The sequence below is a fragment of the Neltuma alba genome, unplaced genomic scaffold (assembly GCF_004799145.2).
Source record: "Neltuma alba isolate B1F8T4 unplaced genomic scaffold, ASM479914v2 tig00011289_pilon, whole genome shotgun sequence".
Classification (NCBI taxonomy): domain Eukaryota; kingdom Viridiplantae; phylum Streptophyta; class Magnoliopsida; order Fabales; family Fabaceae; genus Neltuma; species Neltuma alba.
The window spans coordinates 843,288-865,503 of NW_021635998.1; the positions used below are offsets into that span (position 1 = coordinate 843,288).

Genomic DNA, 22,216 nt, shown 5'->3' on the forward strand with positions numbered 1-22,216 from the left:
CTTATATTGTCCTGTGTATAAATAATATTCTCTGGCATGCTGTTTGTCCTGTATATAAAGGTTAAACTTTGCGTGTTTATTGCTGGTCAAAAAAAAACTGTGTGTGTTTAGAAATTGAAAATTAAGGATAAAAAAATATCCATTCACTCGACACCATAAATTTTTTTAGGTCAAATATATCAGTCAAAGTCTGAAAAAAGGTAAATAATACCAACGCCTTTAAAATAAATTAACATCTGTTTTTTAGTAGCAAGACTCACAATTTTTTTAATAAAAATATCAAAATACCCCCAATTAAAATAAAAAATTAATAGTTAAAAATACCTATGAACTTATACCAAAAATTTATCAAACACCATATAATTTTTAATAAAAGTGTCAAAATACCTTTAATCTCAAAAGGCTATTGCATTAAAATGTGTTGGAGGTTATTAATCATAATAATTTTTTTATATCCCCAATATTTATAATTAAAAACACACCATTAATGTTTTTAATAATTTTTTTTCAGCCAAACTTTTTCCTTTTATAAGAAAGAACCAATTGTTATAGTTATTATATTAATTGTTATGACTAAAAATATTTTAATAGCATAAATATCATACATAATAGTTAAATATTTTTATAACTTATCGTGTTGTATACTTGAACACTATTATTACTTATCCTGAAGTGTTTTAATTTCAGAGAATTGTTAAATAAAATCAACAAAACAAATGTTTACATTTTAATCATTTGATTAGTATTCATTTGATGTTTTTAGATTTTTGATTCAATTAAAAAAATTATAATTAAATCTTGAAAAAATTAGATGAGAATGCTCTAAAGTTTGATTGAAATAAAAAATTTCAATCTATTTTATAAGACTGTAAGTTTTTTTCTTGAAAAGAAAACAAATCAAGAAGACCATTGTGAGGTTAAAGGGAGATGGTTTTTTTTCCCTAAACTAGGGGTATTTTGATACTCTTATTAAAAATTATATAGTATTTGATGAACTTTTAATACAAGTTTATGGTATATTTTTTATCCTTATATTCTTTTTGTTTTGATTGGGGTATTTTAGAACTTTCAGGAAAAAATTCATGGGCCCCACTATGAAAAAAATGAACGTTAGTTTATTTTAATAGTGTTGTCAATATTGACCTCTGTTTAAATTTTGATTAGTATATTTGATCTCAAAAAAAGTTTATGATATTAGATGAACTTTTGATATGTTTCTATGAGGATTTTTTGATCCTTTACCCAAAAATTTAAGGGAAAAAGACAGAAAAATGTACCTCCAACTCCAAAAGCCCAGAAATGTCCGCCTAATTCCACAAATCCCATTTTGGTACCATGAGACCAAATTGGGATTATTATGTGAAAGGAAAAGACCACATTGCCCTTCATTTTAAATATTATTTTTAAAATATCACAGCCCCTACTGGCCGGCCGGTCACCGGACCTCCGGCAGCGGCGGTCACCGAACCTCCGGCGACCAGCCGACAATTGGTCACCGGAGCTCCGGCGGTCGGAATTTTTTTTTTTGAAAATTTTTACAACTTCAATATAACGGTTAACAACTTTTGTAATGCTATTAACAACTTCAATATAGCAATTAACAACAGCTTTTCTGGAAAATTCAACAAACTCCGGCGACAGGAAACAATTATTTTGAAATTTTTACAACTCCAATATAACCGTTAACAACTTTTATAATGCCATTCACAACTTCAATATAGCAATTAACAACAGCTTTTCTGGGAAATTCAACAAACTCCGGCGACCGGAAACAATTTTTTTGAAAATTTTTACAACTTCAGTATAGCGGTTAACAACTTTTGTAACCCTATTAACAACTTCAGTATAGCGGTTAACAACAACAAACTCAGGCGACCAGAAACCATTTTTTTGAAAATTTTTACAACTTCAATATAACGGTTAACAACTTTTGTAAGCCTATTAACAACTTCAGTATAGTGGTTAACAACAGGTTTTTGAGTTTGTTAAAGGCATTACTGAAGTTATAAAAAAGCCACTTTTTGAATTTTTCAAAAAACTTGTTGTTAACTGCTATATCAAAATTGTTAACCGTTATATTGGAGTTGTAAAAATTTTCAAAAAAACATAATTGTTAACATTATACTGAAGTTGAAAATTTTTACAACTCCAATATAGCGGTTAACAACTTTTGTAAGCCTATTAACAACTTCAGTATAGCGGTTAACAACAGGTTTTTGAGTTTGTTAAAGGCATTACTGAAGTTATAAAAATGTCACTTTTTGAATTTAAAAACTTGTTGTTAACTGCTATATCAAAGTTGTTAACCGTTATATTGGAGTTGTAAAAATTTTCAAAAATGCCATTCACAACTTTAATATAGCAATTAACAACAGCTTTTCTGGGAAATTCAACAAACTCCGGCGACCGGAAACAATTTTTTTGAAAATTTTTACAACTTCAGTATAGCGGTTAACAACTTTTGTAACCATATTAACAATTTCAGTATAACGGTTAACAACAGGTTTTTTCAACCGCTATACTGAAGTTGTTAACCGCTATACTGAAGTTGTTAATAGGGTTACAAAAGTTGTTAACCGCTATACTGAAATTGTAAAAATTTTCAAAAAAATTGTTTCCGGTCGCCGGAGTTTGTTGAATTTCCCAGAAAAGCTGTTGTTAATTGCTATATTGAAGTTGTAAAAATTTTCAAAAAAAAAAATTCCGACCGCCGGAGCTCCGGTGACCAATTGTCGGCTGGTCACCGGAGCTTCGGTGACCGCCGCTGCCGGAGGTCCGGTGACCTGCCGGCCAGTAGGGGCTGTGATATTTTAAAAATAATATTTAAAATGAAGGGCAATGTGGTCTTTTCCTTTCACATAATAATCCCAATTTGGTCTCATGGTACCAAAATTTGTGGAATTGGGCGGACGTTTCTGGGCTTTTGGAGTTGGAGGTGTATTTTTCTGTCTTTTTCCCAAAATTTAATACACTTTTTAATTTTTATTCTCAATTATCTGCTTATTTTTTATTTTATTTTTTCACCCGCTCTCAATCACCGCTTTGTAAATGAGAATATATTTAATAAAAAAATAGTGCATCTCTGATACATTTTTTTTTATATTTTTAACTACTTTAATCAATGTTTTGATTTATTATTACTTATAAAAAATTAATTTAATAATATATGCTTTGATTTCAACCCCTACGCCTCTACCTGCCTGTAATAAAGTGAGGAAACCTTCGGGAGGTGCCCAGTCCAACGCGCTAAACGTGCCACGCGGGATTGGATATCGATCCCTTTCTACCTCGATTTTGACGACTCGATCGCTATCGTGTTCCTGTAACACTTGGCCACGTAGGAAGGCCATCCTGCCAAATGCTAACCTCACGTGCTTTCAGCAGCGAATGATACTTACGCGCTTTTACTTACATTCTTCGTGACTCGTGGCGTCGTATCATTGGTTAAGATTAAGCACCCCTGCCAAGCGAGAATGCGCTTACAAAGAGAAAAACCAGATAAACGAAGAATTTACAAATAGAACAGAAGAATTCACCAAAAAAAAAAGAAGGACTGCTTACAACTATAATAAGACGATAAGATGGACTAAGATCATTTACTGGTGAAACTAGCATTCCTAATAAAGTCAACAAGTTAAGATTTACAAGTGAAATGTAATTGATAAGAGAATTAAGATAGTTTACAACTAGAGTAATCAAGGACAATAACATCTTTTTGCCTATAAAATTTTATTTTATTTTGGACATTAGAATGCGATGAAATTTTAGAATTTTATGAAACTGTTGAAAAATAAGTTTCTCCTGTGAGGGTTAATTGAAATTCTACCAAAATATAAGTAAATCAAATAATCATACTATCATATAAAAAAAAAAAAGAGACATGAGACACTCAAGGCCTGTTTGGAACAGCTTATAAGCTACTTTTTAATAGTTATTTACCAAATACGACTTAAGTATATGAAAAAAATTATCTCGATTTACGTAAAATATCTTTATAGGAAATTTCTATCGCTTTGCCAAACGAGGCCTCACTAGATAGGGTGGCAAATTGCAAAATTGACATTTTCGGGGTTGCACTCATTTCTATGTCTTTCATTGGGCCATTCAACCATTCCGCAAGACAGGCCCAAATAGAGTCCCGTAATGGGCTTCCCCAGGTGATGCCCTTTTCTTCTTGCCCAATTGTAACCCTACTTGTTTTCTATTCGGATGTCACTGTGCTTTGCTTTTTTTTTTTTCCTCTCTTCTAAAACATAGGTATCCTCATATTAGAGAAAATTCTATTCAAAACACTTTTAGACACTAAATGTGGGTACCTCTCCCAGCGGAGATTCAAACCTTGATTCGTCATTTCGTGAGGGATTAGTTCCTTTTGCTAGACCAAATCCCTATTGGTTGTGCTTTGCTTATTTGATTGAACGGTTCCCTTGTTTTCTTATATTGGACTTGAAGAAGTGATTATCCTTTAATTTAATGGATGAAAAATGAAAATGTGATCAAACCCTTACGTGAAAGCCTTAAAACCAAAAAAACATTTATCCCTTGACGTATAACCAAAAAAGGCACTAACGCCGTGAATGATCGTTTAAATTTTGACATTTCAAGTTTTTCAATATAACTATAAAAATAAAAAATGATTATTGCATGTTAAAAATTAGTTAAAACAAGTATACAGTCTCCAATAAATTCCAACAACGTCGTTAACAAGAGCAAGCTTAGAATTGCTAATGGCCTCCAATACCAATACCAACAGGAAAGGCAATGGTAAAGCAGGAGCACTAATAACTCAATTATGATTGGCTGAAAGTAAAAAAATAAAAAATAAATAAAAAGGAAAAAAAATCTAAGTCAAAGATATTCTCTTACTCTTTTTAGGGAATATATTCTCAATAAGCCCAACTGAGACCTTTCTTTTTGTTATAAACCAATAAAAGAATATCTCTCTTTGGATTTGTTCCGACTAAAATAATGTTATATACAAATATATTTACTGGCATTGCCCATATATTTTTACTCATGAATCTTGACACGCTAAGGGTCATAAATCCTCTTAAAATATTTTCGTACTTGTCCATATATGTGCGCATATATTTTAAAAGAAATTTGGTTATCAAATTAATAAATAATGAAAAATTATTCAAGGCTAAAAACCATCTTACGTATTCTAAAATGTTAATATAATTTTAATCTTTAAAATTTAAAATATTTTTTATTTTAGTTACTAAAATTTGAAACCCGTGTTTTTATTTATGATATTTGAAACCATATTTAGCTTCCATAAATTAAAATTTATAGATGAAGCGAATTTCAAGAACTAAAAATATTTATTTTAAGTTTTATGGACTAAAATTAAAATGAAATTAAATTTCAGATATTAAAAATTATAAAAATCATTTTTGACCAACAATTTATTGAAAATAAGTTATGATTTACGTATGTGCCCAAAGATCAGGTAACACATGATCCATCCCGAAATAAATAAATAGAATAAACAACATATTCTTATGCGAATGATGAGCTTTGCTAAATTAATTCTCCATCTCCGATTGGTTCCTAGGAGCACAAATTGAACAAAGGAAATTGCAGGAGAAAATTTGAAGAGACCTTGGAAATAAGAAAAAGCAATATATTCCAGTGTGCGGCAAAGACTGCATTTTTGTACAGAATCACTAGAAATCAAATTATTCTGCTCTGGAACTTTCGCAAGTAGTACAATCAAAGAGACTCACTCATCCTTCCTTTCCTCATCGCATCGCAATAAAACGAGACTGAGCCTGAGGCATTCTTCCCCTTCATTTTTGCTTCAGTAAAAAACGACAAAGGGAAAATCAAAGTGCCGAGAGAGACAGAGATGAACGACGACACGAAGAAGAGCATTGCGGGGCCTCTTATGGCGAAACCCAACTCCGAAGATCGGAAGCTGTCATCGGCGGCGGCGGCCACACCCACCCCAACCAAGAAAGTCATCATTAAGAGTGCTGATATGTTGCCCGACATGCAGAAAGAGGCCGTAGATATCGCCGTCAATGTTAGCTCCTTTTCTGATTCTTTCAGTTTTTCCTACATTTGCTTCTTGTGTAATTTCTTCTGGGGTTTTTCTCTGGGCTTGCTTTGTTTTTGCTCTGTTGGGTTCAAGATTCCTGCTTTTTTGGGTGAATTAGGCATTTGAGAAGCACAACATAGAGAAAGATGTTGCCGAGCATATAAAGAAGGAGTTCGATAAGAGACATGGACCCACTTGGCATTGCATCGTTGGCCGTAATTTCGGTACTCTTCTTCTGTACTTTTTTAAAATTTTCCTTCTTGGACTTGACTGGCGTTTAATCTCATTCCCCTTGCCAAAAATGGAGTAGATCTAAGCTTCAAGTAGGTCGTCGTTTTCATCCTTAGTTGTTCTGCGCTGCAAATTCCGTTGCTTTTCTTCAGAATTACAAGTTAGAAGTAATGTTAAGGCTTACTTTGTCCACTTTTCTCTCTTTCCCTTCCCTCTGTATATAATTTTTTGGCGGTTTCGTCCTACTAATTTGGCTGTGCTTTATTTTTATATCTCTTCCTCCTTCCCAAACAAAAGCCTAAGTTGAAAGGTTGTAAAAGGGCATCTGGTTTAGTTTGTTTCTTTACGTACTTATCAACTTATGCACTTTGCTGATGGACAAACCACAATTGCTATCTGGTTTCAACTGCCTCATGACTCGTTTAACGGGACCTGCAGATCTGCAGTTAATGATATTTCCTTCTCTTTTAGCTTGCAAGTCTTGTTTGCCTGCTAGCCTGCTAGGTGATGATGAAGCAAATAAGCAATATATTCTCCAATGGGTGGCTAACCTTTTATCTGGTATACAAGGCAAATACTGCCTGCATGAAAAGCAACATTAGATATTGGTGCTCCATTCCAATGTACTATGATTAGAGACCCTCAGAACTGATAATTCACTAGGCAAAGGAAATGTGATTTTGACGCTAGAATGGCCTATAAAATAGGAGGACTTCGGATTTAGTGGTTAAACTTTCTGCTTGACTTGTTTCTCAGTTCATAAGGATGAGAATCTACTTTTAGATCAGTATGTGGTGTTTTGAAATTTAGAGGAAATTGTGTTTGCTCACTCTAGTCTTTGGCTCCAATTGCAATATCTTATCTAATCTATTGAAATTACTGCAACTGGACATGAGGTGTAACTATGGCTACATCAGTGCAAAGGAATTTCTATTTCCACGTTCTAGGTGCTATGCCTGTAGAAATGTAGTACTGTGTCAGTAAGTTAGCTACGGGTTAGAATATTAAGATGAAATTTCAAATGGGAAGAACATTTTAGTAATACCATACAGCTAAAAATTTTAAAGATTGGGGGATTGTTGCAATGTAGCCAAGAAATCGGGGGGGCCAATTATGATTTTTTTAATAGATTAGGAGGGACGTTACAATTGAAGCAATCTATTGTCTGTAACTTCAAGATTATATTTTTAGTTTTTACTTCATTATAATATGCATCAAGTGCATTAGAAGAGTACAGGAACATTGAAATATAACAGAGCTTCAATATGATCAGTTAGTCTATGCTCCCTCTGTCATCTGTTGCCCTGGCTTTATGCTTTACTAAATTTCATTATTCAAAACTAATCCAAGTATTACAAAACATTTAAAACTCTTTTAAATTTGCAAAGACAAGTTTTTAAATTGATGTATTGTAATACTTGTAGGAGTAAAATTCTAATGTGTTTAGTGTTCATCAATATGCTTTTAATGGGTTTATGGCAAAGGAAGTCATTTCTCCGTCTCAATATCATTAACCTGCTAACAGGAAATTTTTGAAGAGGGCTGTCTTCTTGATTTTGGAATAAAGAGATATTATGCATTATTCATTCTTTATAGTAATATATTTGTAAACATTAAGCTATAGTTTGTATTTCATCGTATCTGTTTGATTTATATGAGCTCAAGTTTATGCCTTCTTATCCCCCCATGTTCCAAGTAAGAAAGCCTTAAAAGTGTTACCTTTTGATGCCATCCCAAGTAGCCCTTAAGGTGTTCTTTGGTGCAAGGGCTTCTTTAATTTTCCCTGGAAATCTCATTCGGGAGACTAATTAAGCCATGATTTGAGCATAATTAGACCAAGTTTTAAAATGTTTCACTGGATTCTTGATTCTCCTCAATATTTGGTTGCTCTTGAAATTGCTATCCTGATTAGAAGCCTGAGTTTATGATTTTCTACATTCCTCGTTTTGATATGAATGAGCTCAGGTGCCATAGATTTTCTATTCTTTCTCCTTCACCAAAGCTCAGGCAACTTCCATAACGTGTAGACAATCGGTAAATGAGAGTGAATTATTTGCGGAGAACTTCAACAATATTATCTACTCTTACCTAATGCTTCATCTTAATCGTATCTGAATTCAACTAGAAAATCTCTCCCTCCCTCCCTCCCTCTCTCACACACACTCACACAATTCGAACATAATTTTAATGCTCCATTATATTTGAGCATGAGTTGATATAGCGGATCATGTGTTCACGACTCTAAGAAACCCTGCTGTGCTCCTATTTTACCTTTCTGTTTCTGGTTGTAACTCTGTTTGGCTGATGAGAAAATGGCAGAGGAAAAGATACCAGTGGTATATTTTAATTTTGAGAGTGATGTGCACCGAAGTATAATGGAGAACTGTTTCATGAAAAGCTAGCAATTGAGGTGCGAAAATCAGTGCTCGTTGAGCATTTTTATCCTAAATGCAGAACTAACATACAATATTACTCTGGTTTCCATCAAATAGAGAGTGAATGAAGCAGATACGGATATTTTGGTTTTTGCCACATTTCTTACTTTGATAAATCCATTTGAAGTTTCCTCATATACCAAGTCACGGGGTGAAATTAAAATTGATTTTCATGGCTTTAGACATTTAGTGCTTATCTTAAGAGTTGTAGCAGTGTAGTGACTGAAATAATCTTGGGAAAGAAAGTGAAAGAAAAGCTTCAGAATGTGGCCGTTTATAGCCACTAAACTCGCTTTTATTGAATCGATATGATTTAGGAAATCAGTTTTTCTTCAGGTTTCCACTTAACGAGATAGCTTAGTATCACATACATGGTTCTTCTATGTCAAAGTTCTATACAACTACTGGTATTCACTGCAACATCAGAAATTTCTCTTGGCCTTGTTCTTTTTTAAATACATAGGTGGCAAATAATGTTGTAAGGAGATATGAGTTGTCAATATTTTAGCAAATTGGCCATCATGGCATTCAGGAGAAATGCCATTTGGGTCTGATTGATCTCTCCCCATATTTTTCAATTTAGGTTATGTTAGGATTATTTTTTTTATAAACTTGGGAAAATACATGAAAAAAGGAAGGGGTGCTTTTGTGGGTCAGAGCTTTGACTTCCTATTTTGGCGAAAGAAGTAGAAAATAGGGTGGCTGTAGGGAGACTAAGGTCAAAGGCTACAATGGGTTGTTTTGGAGAGTGTGAAAGTCATATCTGGGGCCTATAAATTGTCCCATTTGGATTCAGCCAGGGGGGAGAGAGATTTGGAATTGAACTTGGCCCTTGGGGGAAGGAGAGAGCCAACCTCTCGAAAGATTGGCAACCTTGTGGTATCATTGTGTTGTGGTCTGTGTTTTGAGTGTGTGGCTGCTAGTTAATTGTGTTCGTGTATGTGAGTGTGAGAGTGTGATCTGTGTGACTTAAATCACCCTACATCTTGTAATCTGGCATATTACATAGTAATATTATAATCAGTTTCAGTCATTCCAGTCTTTGTTATCTATTTCTAGATTTTAAGTCCTGTTATATTAGAGGGTCCTATCAGGTTACCAGACACATTTCAAGCAGAATATGACTGATAGGTATAATCAATTTAGTGTTTGATAATTTTCTTTCTTCTGAACGGAACATTGAAGAGTAAAACATCTTGTGCAAGTTTTATTCAAATAACAATCATCTCACTAAAGCGCTGAGTGCTGTCTCACAGACACGCCAAATTATTCGATGATGCTCTACTTGGTTGGATGGGCAGCTTCAATTTTCTTAACATTGTCCCTCATTTGGTTTGTTGGAGCCCAAGAGGAAAAGGGACAATTGCTCTGTCTTGCTGCTTAGCTGTATGCTTGCTGTTACTTTCGTAATGTTGTGAATGGAAAACCCATATAAACGCATTGCCCCTATTCTTGCAGGTTCGTACGTGACTCACGAAACAAACCACTTCGTTTATTTCTATTTGGATCAGAAAGCAGTTTTACTATTTAAATCAGGCTAAGCTGTATTATATGGGTGACAAGGATGGACAGGAAGTTTCTTGTGATTAAGCTGCTATATTTAACTCCTGTATGTATGGAATTCACTGGCTCGCAAACTCGTTTCAGGACATTTTTGTGCTTGTATATTTTTCATGTAAACTGGATCTGATGTCTGGCTTTGAATTTCAAGTTCTCAATTCTAGTCCTCCCATTTGTTCATCTTCGTTGCATTTGTTTATTTGGTGGTGGGATTTTCACATGTTTGGTCGAGTCTTCCAATTAACTTACGGGTAAGGAGAATTTTTGTTGGAGTCCATAAAAACCGCTTGTTATGTTTTTCTCAAGGGTACATTTTTGAAAAATTGAAGATTACTGCATGTAATTTTCCCTAGCTTTATTCCTGCTGGAGCCCCGTTGTTGTTAAGTGGAATGGCAATGGATTGGCGGCGGACAGAGCTCGGGCTATGGTGGTTTCTTGGATTCGAAATTTGATATAGTATTAAGTGATCGTGATCAAGTGGATGCTTGGATCACTTTATGTTTTATGAGATAAAATTGTGTTTTTTTTTGTTCCAAGTGTTCTCAAACTGTACCTAAATTCCAATATTAATGTTGCTATTGCTACTATTGTTATCATATAAATCAATATTAAAATTGTATGATTTCAGAAATTTTGTGCCTTTTGAAAACTAATGTCACCATTTTCTAGTCGCTTTCTAAACTCATGTAAAACTGGATATCAAATCAGTGAACGTGTATTAGAGTTGGATGACTGAAAAATGTTTTTATAAAATTAAGGGATTAAAGGTAAAATCTAATACTCTTCCGGTCTTTAATACTACCTCCGGTCCTTATTATAAGACCCTGTTTGACTTTTTGTTTGGTCCTAATTATAAGACCCCAATCCATTTTGTCTCTCATATTTATGTATTTTTTTTCAAAATAGTCCTTCTAATAATGATAGTTTTAGCCAATACACTTAATTAGCAAGGATATTTTAGGAATGACAATACTTATTTATTACAAATAACTAACTTAACTTACTTCCTTAATTTCCTCAAATTAGTCAACTGGGTCTTATAATTAGGACCGGAGGTAGTATAAGATCTATTTAACTAATTTGATTAGATTAAGAAAATTAGATAAGTTAGTTAATTATAAGAAATGTGATACGTTTTTTTTAAAAGACTATAATCATCTTTCTTAATACTCTCTCCCTTTTCTATTTGATTATGGTTGAGGGAGCATCCATAGGGATAATTTAGAGAAAATTGATAAATATAAGAAATGGGTCTTATATTTAGAACCAAAACTAGTTCAATAATTGGGTCTTATATTAAAGATCAGAGGAGTATAAAATTAAAAGATAAAAATAGTATTTTTATTTAAAAAAAATAAAAAGGAGAATGGTGACCTCTTTCCAGTTCCTCACGTTAGCATGCTGCCGTCAGGATCCCATTGCGTGCACTTAGTTGTTTAATCTTTAATGAAGTCATGGACTGGTTGATATTCCACCAAAAAAGTAAAATAAATAAAGAAAGAAAGAAAACTTTTTTTTCCCTTAAATTTGACTTTATTCTAATTTTGGTTTTTGAAATTTAAAACCAATAATTTTGGTCAAATTTAAAACAGATTTAAATAAAGCAAAATTTTATAAACTAAAAACCATTAATTTAAAGTTTTAGGGGGTCAAAATTACTTATTTCAGATTGTAAGGACCATAACAAGTCAAATTTTATGAACTAAAAATGATATTTAGCCAGCTTTTTAATAAAAATTATAAATGCTCGCTAAAGTTCTGTTAAATATCTGTCGTTTATCGGGTAAATGTCGTGGGAGTAATACTTAAAGTATTACTTAAGTATTACTTTACATCATTCCACCATTTGAAACAATTACGAGTGTAGACTTTTTATCAATATCAACAAATAATACAAAACTCATAGTATCAGTATATAATACTCATTCGGTGGCTAACGCATGACCCAACTAGACAAATGATATTGATCTTATATGTAGAATCTATTTCATATATTTATTAATTTATTTTTTAAATTAATCTTATTTATATTTCCCAATAATAATCAAATAGAAAAAAGAAAAAAATTAAAAAAGATGCTTATGATATTTAAAAATATATATTATATTAACTAATTTAATTAATATTTTTAATCTACTCAAATTAATTGATTAAGCACTACTATTATATTAAGTATCAGAGCAGTAATATTTAATATACACGCACATATATCTTATAACATAAAGTGTTGTTTACAAATAATTTAAAAATAAATAATTAGTCGCATCATAAATGTTGGAGTTACGCCACACTTAAAACTTTCATGTTCGAGACCTCTAAAGCACTAAATGCGCATGCCTCCTGAATTCCAATTTTAGTTAAATTAGTTTCAAAGCCTCAACTCTTGTTTGTTTCTTATCACTTTATTTTAATGCCACATTTGATTTTTAATATAAAAATGAATTGGGAAGGCTAAATTTAATCTTAAATATAAAACCTTAATGTATTTCATCTTCTATCTTTCCTCAAAATATCTATATTGATAACAAAGGATTGTCAGATTAACTATCGAACCGTCGTATTAAGCATCAGATAGTATTTCACACACCCATCCAGATTATTATAACATTGTTACCAAACAAATCATTAAACATTAGAAAGTTAACACACACACACACACACACACACACGCAAAAAAACAAAACGCATGAGGGGCTCACATCACGAATACAAATATTGATGACACAATACTAGGCACACGCAAATACACCCATATCACACTATACTGCGCACTCACACGCACTCATGCAAATACGGCACAACCATCCATGTGCAGAACACACACACACACACACACACACACATCACATAACACCAAACTCAGGGTAACATGTCTATATACCATATTATATAGAATTAGGAACAAAAATTTTAACATGCAGTAGTCGTGAAATACCATAAATGCCCCTCTCAGAAGTATATCACTCGAAAGCAGTAGGAAACATCTCCAATATTAACTAACTCCTCCTTTGGGTTACCTAGCAGGAGGGAGGCATGGCCAAAGTGGTGCTGTGTAGCTTCTGTGCTGCAGAGTTAACAGGTTAGGAGCTTTCTCTCTGCAGGTTGGTGCCAAATTAAAGAGAGTTTAAAAAGGACGTTTTGGCTTCATACTAGGAAGCACCAGGACAAAGATTTCACGAAAACAAAAGACACGGGGTTAAAAAAGTGAAATTACAGACAAAACTCATTAAACTAGAGAAACAAAAACTTTTCGGTGTCTTCGATGATAATAACAAGGTGGTTCTTCTTTCACTGTCTCAGCAGGCATACCCACCGGCCCGGCTTCTGGGTCCTTTCCGATGACCGCGAGAAGAAGCCGGCGAAGACGACGACGACGAAGACGACGGTGAAGCAGACGATGTGGGACTTTTCATGGCTGCCAGAGAACAAACCTCTCTTTGAATACTCTCTTCCTCGTCCATGAATATCTGCTTGCACCTGCACTCCACGCTGCAAAACCCCCTGTCTCCCCTGTAAAAATTCAAGTTCCATTATCCAAAACCAAACTGGAAAAAAACACCAGAATAAGCCTTTCGACAGATCTGGGTGATTTATTCATAGTATATATAAGATCTGGGTACGAACAGAAACAAGGCATACTTGTACATGTAGATGTCTTTTCCAGGCAAGAGTCTCTTTCTGCAGAGAAAGCACTGATCAAGAAAAGGCAGTGCCTGATGATGGGAATAACTCGGAGGCGAAACTGTCGAAGAAGAAGGTTTGTTGTTGACGAGCATGATGGTGGCTTTGTTAATGACTTGAGTTTTCTTCTTGTCGCTGAGAACACTAACTTTCTGGGCTTCCAGTACCACACTGAGACCCACCATCGTTCATGATCTGGTTTTCGCTCTCGCTCTCAGAACCACTCGCACAGGTCTGAGGGTTTGAATCTCTGGTGGAAGAAGAACAATTTTAAGGGAATTACATAAATAGCAGAGAGAAAGAAGAAAGGGAATAGGAGATAGTACGAGTGGGACCCCTACAGCTATGGAGCAGTGAGAAAGAACGATTAGCGAAGACGACGATTTGACTGATTTTGCTGTGGGAGTGCCACGTATAGGTCCCTTTTTTTTTTTTGGTGTCCTTTATTCCTTTTAATAGGTGATACGCTACATATTTCCAGTTAAAAATCACTTTTCCGGAAAAAAAATTTGATCTTTAAATATAAGTGAATTGAAAAGTTGTTAATAATATTTTTTTAATTTTACTCATATTTAATTTTTACTGAAAAAAGCATAAAAAAGAAAGACATACTTAATTAATGACTTTTAAGTGTTATTTCTTAGTATGTAAGAAATAAACAAATTATTTTTTTTATCAATTTTAACCAACATTTTTATCTATATAATTGGATTGATTTTTTTAATTTTATATAATTAAAAATATCACCACACAAACACGCTAATATTAAACTTGAACCCTAATTCTATCTAAACATAATGAACAATACTGACATTTCAATCATATGTATATTATATGCTGATTCTGATTCCAAATAAAAAAATTTACTTCAGAGCGTATGTATGCACTATGTAGTCAAAGGCCTCCTGGCCCAATACCTCTACGGGCGTATTTGGTATGAGGGATTTGGAAAGGAGAAAGAAAGATTTTAATCATTTTTTCTTGTTTAGTAACACACAAATTTTAGAAGGAAAGAGAAAATTAAAAAAAAATCCTCTTCCTTCCCTCCTCAACCTCCCCTTCAAAATTGGGAGGTTTTGAAAGGAAATGGCAATATTTTGTCATGTTGTGACTATTATACCCATCTCTTAAATAAAATAAGGATAGAATTATTTATGTTAAAATATTTTTTCCTTCTCTCCTCTCATGAACTAAACAAAGTAATATTAAAACTCCTCCATTCCACTCTTTTTTAAAAAATCCAAACAAGGTAATATTAAAATTCTTCTACTCTCCTCCCCATCCCTTCCCTCCATTAAAATATCTCCCCTCCCTTTCTTTTTATTGAGCCAAACACATCCTAAGTGTGATTCACGACATGCAGTATTTGGGTTTGATCCGACCAGCAATAATAACATGCCAAATAGAAATAAGGTAAAAAAAAAAAGGAGTATATGTATGGACTGGTGAAAGTATATGTTGAGGAGATTTTGTCGGGTAGCATTGATGGGTGTTTGGTAGAAGCCAAGTGGGTGCATACATATGCGTCTCCAGATCTTGTCATGGCTAACGAGGTGAATGCTGTGTCGCATTTGATTTAACCATTGTGTGACCTTTTAGGTGACCTGCTCAAGCCCTTTCTCTCCTTCTCTTTCACCCTTTTGTCTTTTCCTTCCCCCATTCCCCCCACTTCATATCCTATTCTTGGCATCTTAAATGTTAAATTGATTTATATATAAATACAAACAATATGATTTATTAAATTTTGATAACTTATTATTATAAGTATGTTTTGCTCAAATAATGATAATCTTGTACAAGCAAAATTAGACTCATGACCTCTTATTAAAAAAATTTTTGTATCATTAGGCTACAAAAGTCATTTGCTGCATTATTAAAAAAAACAAACAAATTTGATAAATAGTATTCCTCCGGTCCTTAATATAAAACCCATTTAACTGATTTGATTAAATTAAAGAAGTTAGGTAAGTTAGTTAATTATAAGAAATGTGACACGTTTTTCCTAAAACACCATAATCATTTTTCTTAATACCCCCTCTCCCTCTTTTACTTGATTATGATTGAGGGAGTATCTCTAGGGGTAATTTAGAGAAAATTGATCAACATGAGAAATGAGTCTTATATTCAGGACCAAAACCAACTCAACAATTGGGTCCTATATTAAGGACCGGAGGAGTATTGTACAAGTTTGAAATTACAAACCATGTCAAATCCCTAACCCCTCATTTATAAAAAGAGATTTAAAGTCACTTAAAGTCATTTGCCACATTGTAAATATCAAATTTTGATAATAGTTTTGTGGAGGCTTGACATTCTCTTATTGTACCCTGGGGGCCTCATGGTCCGTTTTGTGGTTGGCATCCTCTCTTTTTGGCAGTGAAGTTTAGAATGCGATCTCAATTTTCAGTATATATATATATATATGAGACTGTCAATCATGAGCGATTTTTTATTTTTTATTTATTGTGTTCTTTAATTAACAAGTGAATTTAGTCTGATCTTAGAAAACTTTTGGGATTTAAATGAGAATAATCGAGCTTCAAATAAGAGCTCTTTGAACTCTTGGAATACACTTTGCCCCCTTTATTATCTATTTGATCTATCATTGGATTATGTATTTTTGGATCCCACAAGATTATTTCTACGCCTACACATAAAATTTGACAACTACTAATACTCCTCCGGTCCTAAATATAAGACCCTTATATTTAGGATCCGAGGAATATCATTTTTTTGTTCTTAATATAAGAATTAGATAACTAATTTATAAATATTAAGAAAATTAGTTAAATTATTTATTTGTAACATATAGACATTGTCTTTCCAAAAATATTCTCATTAATTATATGTATTAAAATTATCCTTTAGTGGAAACTCATTAACATGTGAAATCATTATAGTGATTACTTGGAGACAAAACGAATGAATGCTGAAGACAAAATGAATTAGAATTTTATATTTAAAACCAAATTAAATATGACTAGATTTTATATTAAGGACATAATGTAATATAAATTACTTAGCAAGTATTTTCTAGTTTATCACCTAATGGTCATAAAATATTTCTAATTTATTTTATGATGTTTAGATGAAAACCAAATCATGATTTTAAAAGTAATCTTATAGTATATAATTTAAATATGCAAAGAAATTTTTCTCTGATTTACATTAAAACATTTTTTAAGAACACGTTCATGATTTGCCGAACGCAGAATCCTGATTTATTTTTTTAAGGACACAAACTCTATAATATGCCCCATCACGCCATGTGAGGCGCATCAAAGGTACTGCCCTCTCGACACAATAACTTCGTGATGCTAATCTATAGCGGCCGTACTGGGGTTATTTTATGAGACGCGATCCCAGGAAAACAAGTACATAGAGATATTTGTTTAATTTTTTTAATCTTTTAACTATAGTATTTGAAGATACTGGGAGATCCTGGTTGTTCCATTTGTACATTCTTAAAATCATATTTTGTGGATCCAATTGGACATTGCCACGCAGCTAATTGAATATTCGCACCCAGCATTTAAAGCACGGAAAGATTGGGGATGAATCCCTCCTTTCTGATTAGCAAATAGTGCCTAGAATGATTAATTACACAAGAGAAGATTAGATGCACATAAAAAAAGGTAAGTTGCATAAAAGGAAGATGTTTTGCACAAAAAATTATTTGGATATAAAAGTTAATTTGCATATAGGAAAGATAACTCGCACATAGAAGAATTTTATTTGCACAAAATATAATTGAGTTACGCATTGTACAAAAAAAGACTATTGCACATAAGGAAAGATAAATTACACATAAAGGAAATTAAGTTATACATACTAGAAGTTAAGTTACACAGAGTCTTTAAGTCCTATTTACTAATTAAATTTTTCAACTTACCCCTAATTTTTTCTTAAAATGTTGCGCTGATGCTTTTATTTATTCATTTTTACGAGGGCTCTAGTGCTTGTAGTTGTAGGTTTTAGACAGAGCATACCGCCAAATATACTGTAGTTAGTCCATATCTAAAATACATTTGGATATTAATTAATATACCACGGGTATTTAATATAAGAGCTAGTTGATTAATTTGAGTAAATTAATAAAAGTAGTTAGGTTAGTTATTTATAATAAATATATGTTGTTTTTTTCTAAAATATTCTTACTAATCAAGTGTATTGGTTAATACTACTATTAATACAAAGACTATCTTAAAAAAATAAATATGAGAGATAAAATAAAATATAATCTTAAGATTAAAATAAAAATTAAATGAATTCTCAGAAGAAAGTAGTATTAATTACATCCATTTTGTTCGGGTCTACAAAGAAATATTTATACGTAAATTTTGTACGCATGAAAATTAATGTCACCGTACGTACGTGCATTGAGCAGTTAACCTTAAGAAAGTCGCGTGCCATGCAAAATTTATGGTGGTTGGTGTAACTTTTCAATTTTTTTCCAAGAGATAAATATAGAAAATAAAGGGAGGTAGATAAGATATTATCCTAGAAGTAATGATTTGCCCTTGAAGAGCCAATACAGATATGGTCTTTAACAGAAAGATAACTGGAAAAGATGATGATGGAAAAGAAGAGTAAACACAAAGTAAAAGGCATATCAAAAGCCATCGTAATTAGTAAACCCAGCTTTATTCTTCCTCACTTGCCATTTAACGCTTCCCTCTCTCATAATGACTCATCATTAAAGTTTTTATTTCTTGGAACCTTCATTAAGTTGGGTTGGATGGGGAGGGAGAAGAAAAAAAAAGATCGAACGATTTTTCTATGAATGATTGTGGGAATAAAAAATATTACTCCTCCGGTCCTTAATATAGGATCTAATTCTTGAGTTGATTTTGGTCCTAAATATAAGACTCATTTCTCATATTTATCAATTTTCTCTAAATTATCCTTACTGATACCCCTCAAACATAGTCAAGTAGAAGAGGAAGATAAAATATTAAGAAAGATGATTATGGTGTTTTAGGAAAAATGTGTCACTTTTCTTATAATTAACTAACTTACCTAACTTTCTTAATCTAATCAAATTAGTTAAATAGGTCTTATATTAAAGATCGAAGGAGTAAAATGACTAGCCTCAATTTGGTCTAATCCGAGTATCGCGAATGGCAGTTTCGAACACCATAGAGCCTCTTCATCATTTTGCCCTTTTCCTTCTTTTTCCCTTATCTTCAGTCTCCCAAGTCATATCCTTCGCGCACGTCATTATCTTCAATTCCTAATTAATCCTTAAATGAAATATTTAATTTTCAACCGTAACGTTATTATCTTGTTAGAGACAGATTTTGAGTTAGTTAGAAAAAAATACAAGTTTAAATCCCAGAAACTGTACTAGTTGGGAGAATTTTAACCTCAATATTTTTGATCCCATAGAGATTAGTCTTGACTCTTAAGTGAGATATTCTAAGTTACACACACACACACACAAAAAAAAAAAAGCAACTCTATTCTTCGTTTAAGCTTGGACCTTGTCTAATTTTTCCGAAAGATTCATTAATTATTCACAATATAATTTGGATGTATATTGCCAGCGGATATATAGATATATATATATATATATATATATATTTGCCAACACACACACTCCGTGGTTGATAATGAAAGATGCCGCTTAATCAAGAATATAGATAATACTCCTCCTGTCCTTAATATAAGACCTATTTAATTGATTTGATTAGATTAAGAAAGTTAGGTAAGTTAGTTAATTATAAGAAATATGACACGTTTTTTCTAAAATATCATAATCATTTTTCTTGATAGCTCATATTCCTCTTCTACTTGATTATGGTTGATGGAGTATTTATAGGGGTAATTTAGAGAAAATTAATAAATATAATAAATGAGTCTTATATTTAGGACCAAAACCAACTCAACAATTGGGTTCTATATTAAGAACCGGAGAAGTATTAAACAAGGTGTGTATACACGTATATATATTACATTGATTAATTAATCTAGTGGATGATTTAACTTTCTTGTTTGTCAATAATTGTTTAACGTTATCTTAATCATATCTTCTTTTTTTAATTCTTACTAGCAATCTACTTGGAAGTGAAAACGATGTGTCGTGTGTGTGTGTGTGTGTGTCTTTACATTATAAAATCATGCAGTTTGGATAACGACGCTAATAAACAAAAGAACAACTTGCATGTGGATGAAGATCGATCTTTTGAAGCAAACGATCCTCTAATTAAGTGGAGAAGTATAAAGCTTTATCACTTCAAAAGCTTTTTTGTAAATCTTTTTGTAATTAATAGAGGTTCTCAGACCAGATAGAGATAGTTGAGTGTGGTTTAAGCGATGGAAGAAAAATTATGTGCAGACATTTGAGACTTTGCTGATAATGACCAGTCATATGGCATATTCTAATGAGTTATACAAATGGTATTTCATTTTTTTTGTTAAAAATAGTTGGCTATATATGGGGCATATACATTGGGGTCGGAATAATACTTAGATCACATATATTAATAATGTTCTAATATGTATATATATTTATAGCGGGATTTGAACTCACAATTTTATAAATTCTAGGTAAAATTCTTACCAACCAAATAAATTTTTATTGGTTATAGATTTGTGGTACAACTATTTGGATTTAGCTTTGGAGAGACTTGTTTTTTATGATTAAAAAAGAAAAACATCATTTTTGAGTGAAGCTGAAGCATTATATTGCTGAATGCTATGTTTTGTCTTTGTGTTTTTAAGGTATTCCGAATGTTGTATCCTCTTCTTGGAAAAAAAAATCTGAGTAATAAATTTTTTATAATTTTAAAAAAATAAAATATAATCTAAATTTTCATGAATATCTTCACCTCTGCTTAGTCGAGAATTGTGATTTTATGTTGCATAGCGTGATTCTCACGTTTACAGTTAAAGTCTGTTCCAAAGAATTAGCTATAATATAGTACAAACATAAATTTTTTTTGTTGAATATCTCACTCGTGTCAATTTTGTGATGTGAGATGACATAAATGTATTAATTTCATTAAATAATACATTTTTTTTCAGTTGAAGATGCGTACGCTATTCTATTATCACTTGCATAAAAAGGGTTGTTCAAGTGATAACAGCAAAATCTAAAATACAATAACAACAACAAGAAGTAAGATGACATGATCAACAAGGATCAATTATATAAAATATGAGTGTCTCCTATAATAATTATCCCTGAGGATAAGGTAGTTTGGACTTAATAAACATCTGTGTCAGAAAATCTTTTATTGTTAATTAGTTTAAGATTATTCGGAAAAGTGATTCGGTGGTTCTATACTTCCATACATTATACAAATTTTGTATGCCAATATAAATTCAAGGAATTGGTAATTTGCATTATTTTGAAATTTAACTGTGGACAGGGTTAGTATCTTTTTGAATTTTTACTGAAAGAGTAGTTCGTATTTAGCGTTAATAATATCTCTAATAAAAAAATATATGTGTATCATCTTGTTATAGACAATTCTCTCCCAAACATAATTTTAAAGGAAAAATTGCAATAAAGACTCCCAATATTTAAAATTATGATTTGGGACTCTCAATTTGAAAAATAGCAAATAAGGACCCGGTTCTATTTTTGTAAATATGAAATCGTGATGAAATGTCTGAAATGCCTCTCAGCCAAATGACAAATTGATTATGGGAATTGACAAGTTTACTTTAACGAATGACAATTTCAGTAGACCAAATCACAACTTGGCTGAGGATATGCCAAATAACGAGTTGACTATAGAAAATAACAAGTTTATTTTAGCGAATGATAACTCCAGCAGACCAAATCACAATTTGGCTAAGGGGCATTTTAGATATTTCATATTTGTAAAAGTGAGACCGGGTTCTTATTTATTATTTTCTAAATTTAGGATCCCAAATTGTAATTTTATATATTGAGGAGTTTTTATTTGTAATTTTTTCAATTTTAAATGAGGTGAACTTTTTTTTTTTTTTGGCCCGCCAGAGAACTCTTAATAATCTCTCAAGAGTGGGCGTGGGGGGCCTGCATTTTGAGCGCGACGGATCCGAAGACAAATAATGGGAGAATTTGAGGTGACGTGATCCAGAAGGCCCTTTTTGGTAGGGCAAATGATGAGAAAACGGAGAATTTTTTTTCCCCAAAAAAACACTTTTCATGCGTTATAATTTTTCAAAATATGCACATAACAAAATTAAAGATTAGATTTTTTTAAGCAAAAAAACATCAGATTAATTTTTCTTTAAAATTAAAATGGTGTTGGAGGGTCTGAGGTCCCAACT

At 32.4% G+C, this 22,216-nt stretch overlaps 2 protein-coding genes across 2 annotated transcripts; one reads left to right on the top strand and one right to left on the bottom strand.

Annotated features, from left to right (window-relative positions):
- The first annotated feature begins 5,663 nt into the window (after positions 1–5,663).
- Positions 5,664–10,449, top strand: LOC114711319 (dynein light chain 2, cytoplasmic-like). The gene is made up of 3 exons (XM_028895698.1): positions 5,664–6,028; positions 6,162–6,267; positions 10,168–10,449. Exons 1-3 carry the CDS (start codon positions 5,852–5,854, stop codon positions 10,248–10,250), a joined length of 366 nt encoding a protein of 121 aa, XP_028751531.1. The 5' UTR covers positions 5,664–5,851; the 3' UTR covers positions 10,251–10,449.
- Positions 10,450–13,118: 2,669 nt separating this feature from the next.
- LOC114711452 (FCS-Like Zinc finger 15-like) lies at positions 13,119–14,233 on the bottom strand. Its single transcript, XM_028895861.1, has 2 exons — positions 13,910–14,233; positions 13,119–13,780 (listed from the first exon to the last, which is right to left on the bottom strand). Exons 1-2 carry the CDS (start codon positions 14,134–14,136, stop codon positions 13,567–13,569), a joined length of 441 nt encoding a protein of 146 aa, XP_028751694.1. The 5' UTR covers positions 14,137–14,233; the 3' UTR covers positions 13,119–13,566.
- Positions 14,234–22,216: the final 7,983 nt, after the last annotated feature.

What these genes read in the sequence shown, in the direction of transcription:
- LOC114711319 (XM_028895698.1), top strand. Translation starts at nt 5,852, where the DNA reads ATGAACGACGACACGAAGAAGAGCATTGCGGGGCCTCTTATGGCGAAA. An exon ending in CCGTAGATATCGCCGTCAAT is followed by an intron (nt 6,029 to 6,161) that starts GTTAGCTCCTTT and finishes TGGGTGAATTAG; the next exon opens with GCATTTGAGAAGCACAACAT. An exon ending in CATCGTTGGCCGTAATTTCG is followed by an intron (nt 6,268 to 10,167) that starts GTACTCTTCTTC and finishes CTATTCTTGCAG; the next exon opens with GTTCGTACGTGACTCACGAA.
- LOC114711452 (XM_028895861.1), bottom strand. Translation starts at nt 14,136, where the DNA reads ATGGTGGGTCTCAGTGTGGTACTGGAAGCCCAGAAAGTTAGTGTTCTC. An exon ending in AAAGACATCTACATGTACAA is followed by an intron (nt 13,781 to 13,909) that starts GTATGCCTTGTT and finishes GAATTTTTACAG; the next exon opens with GGGAGACAGGGGGTTTTGCA.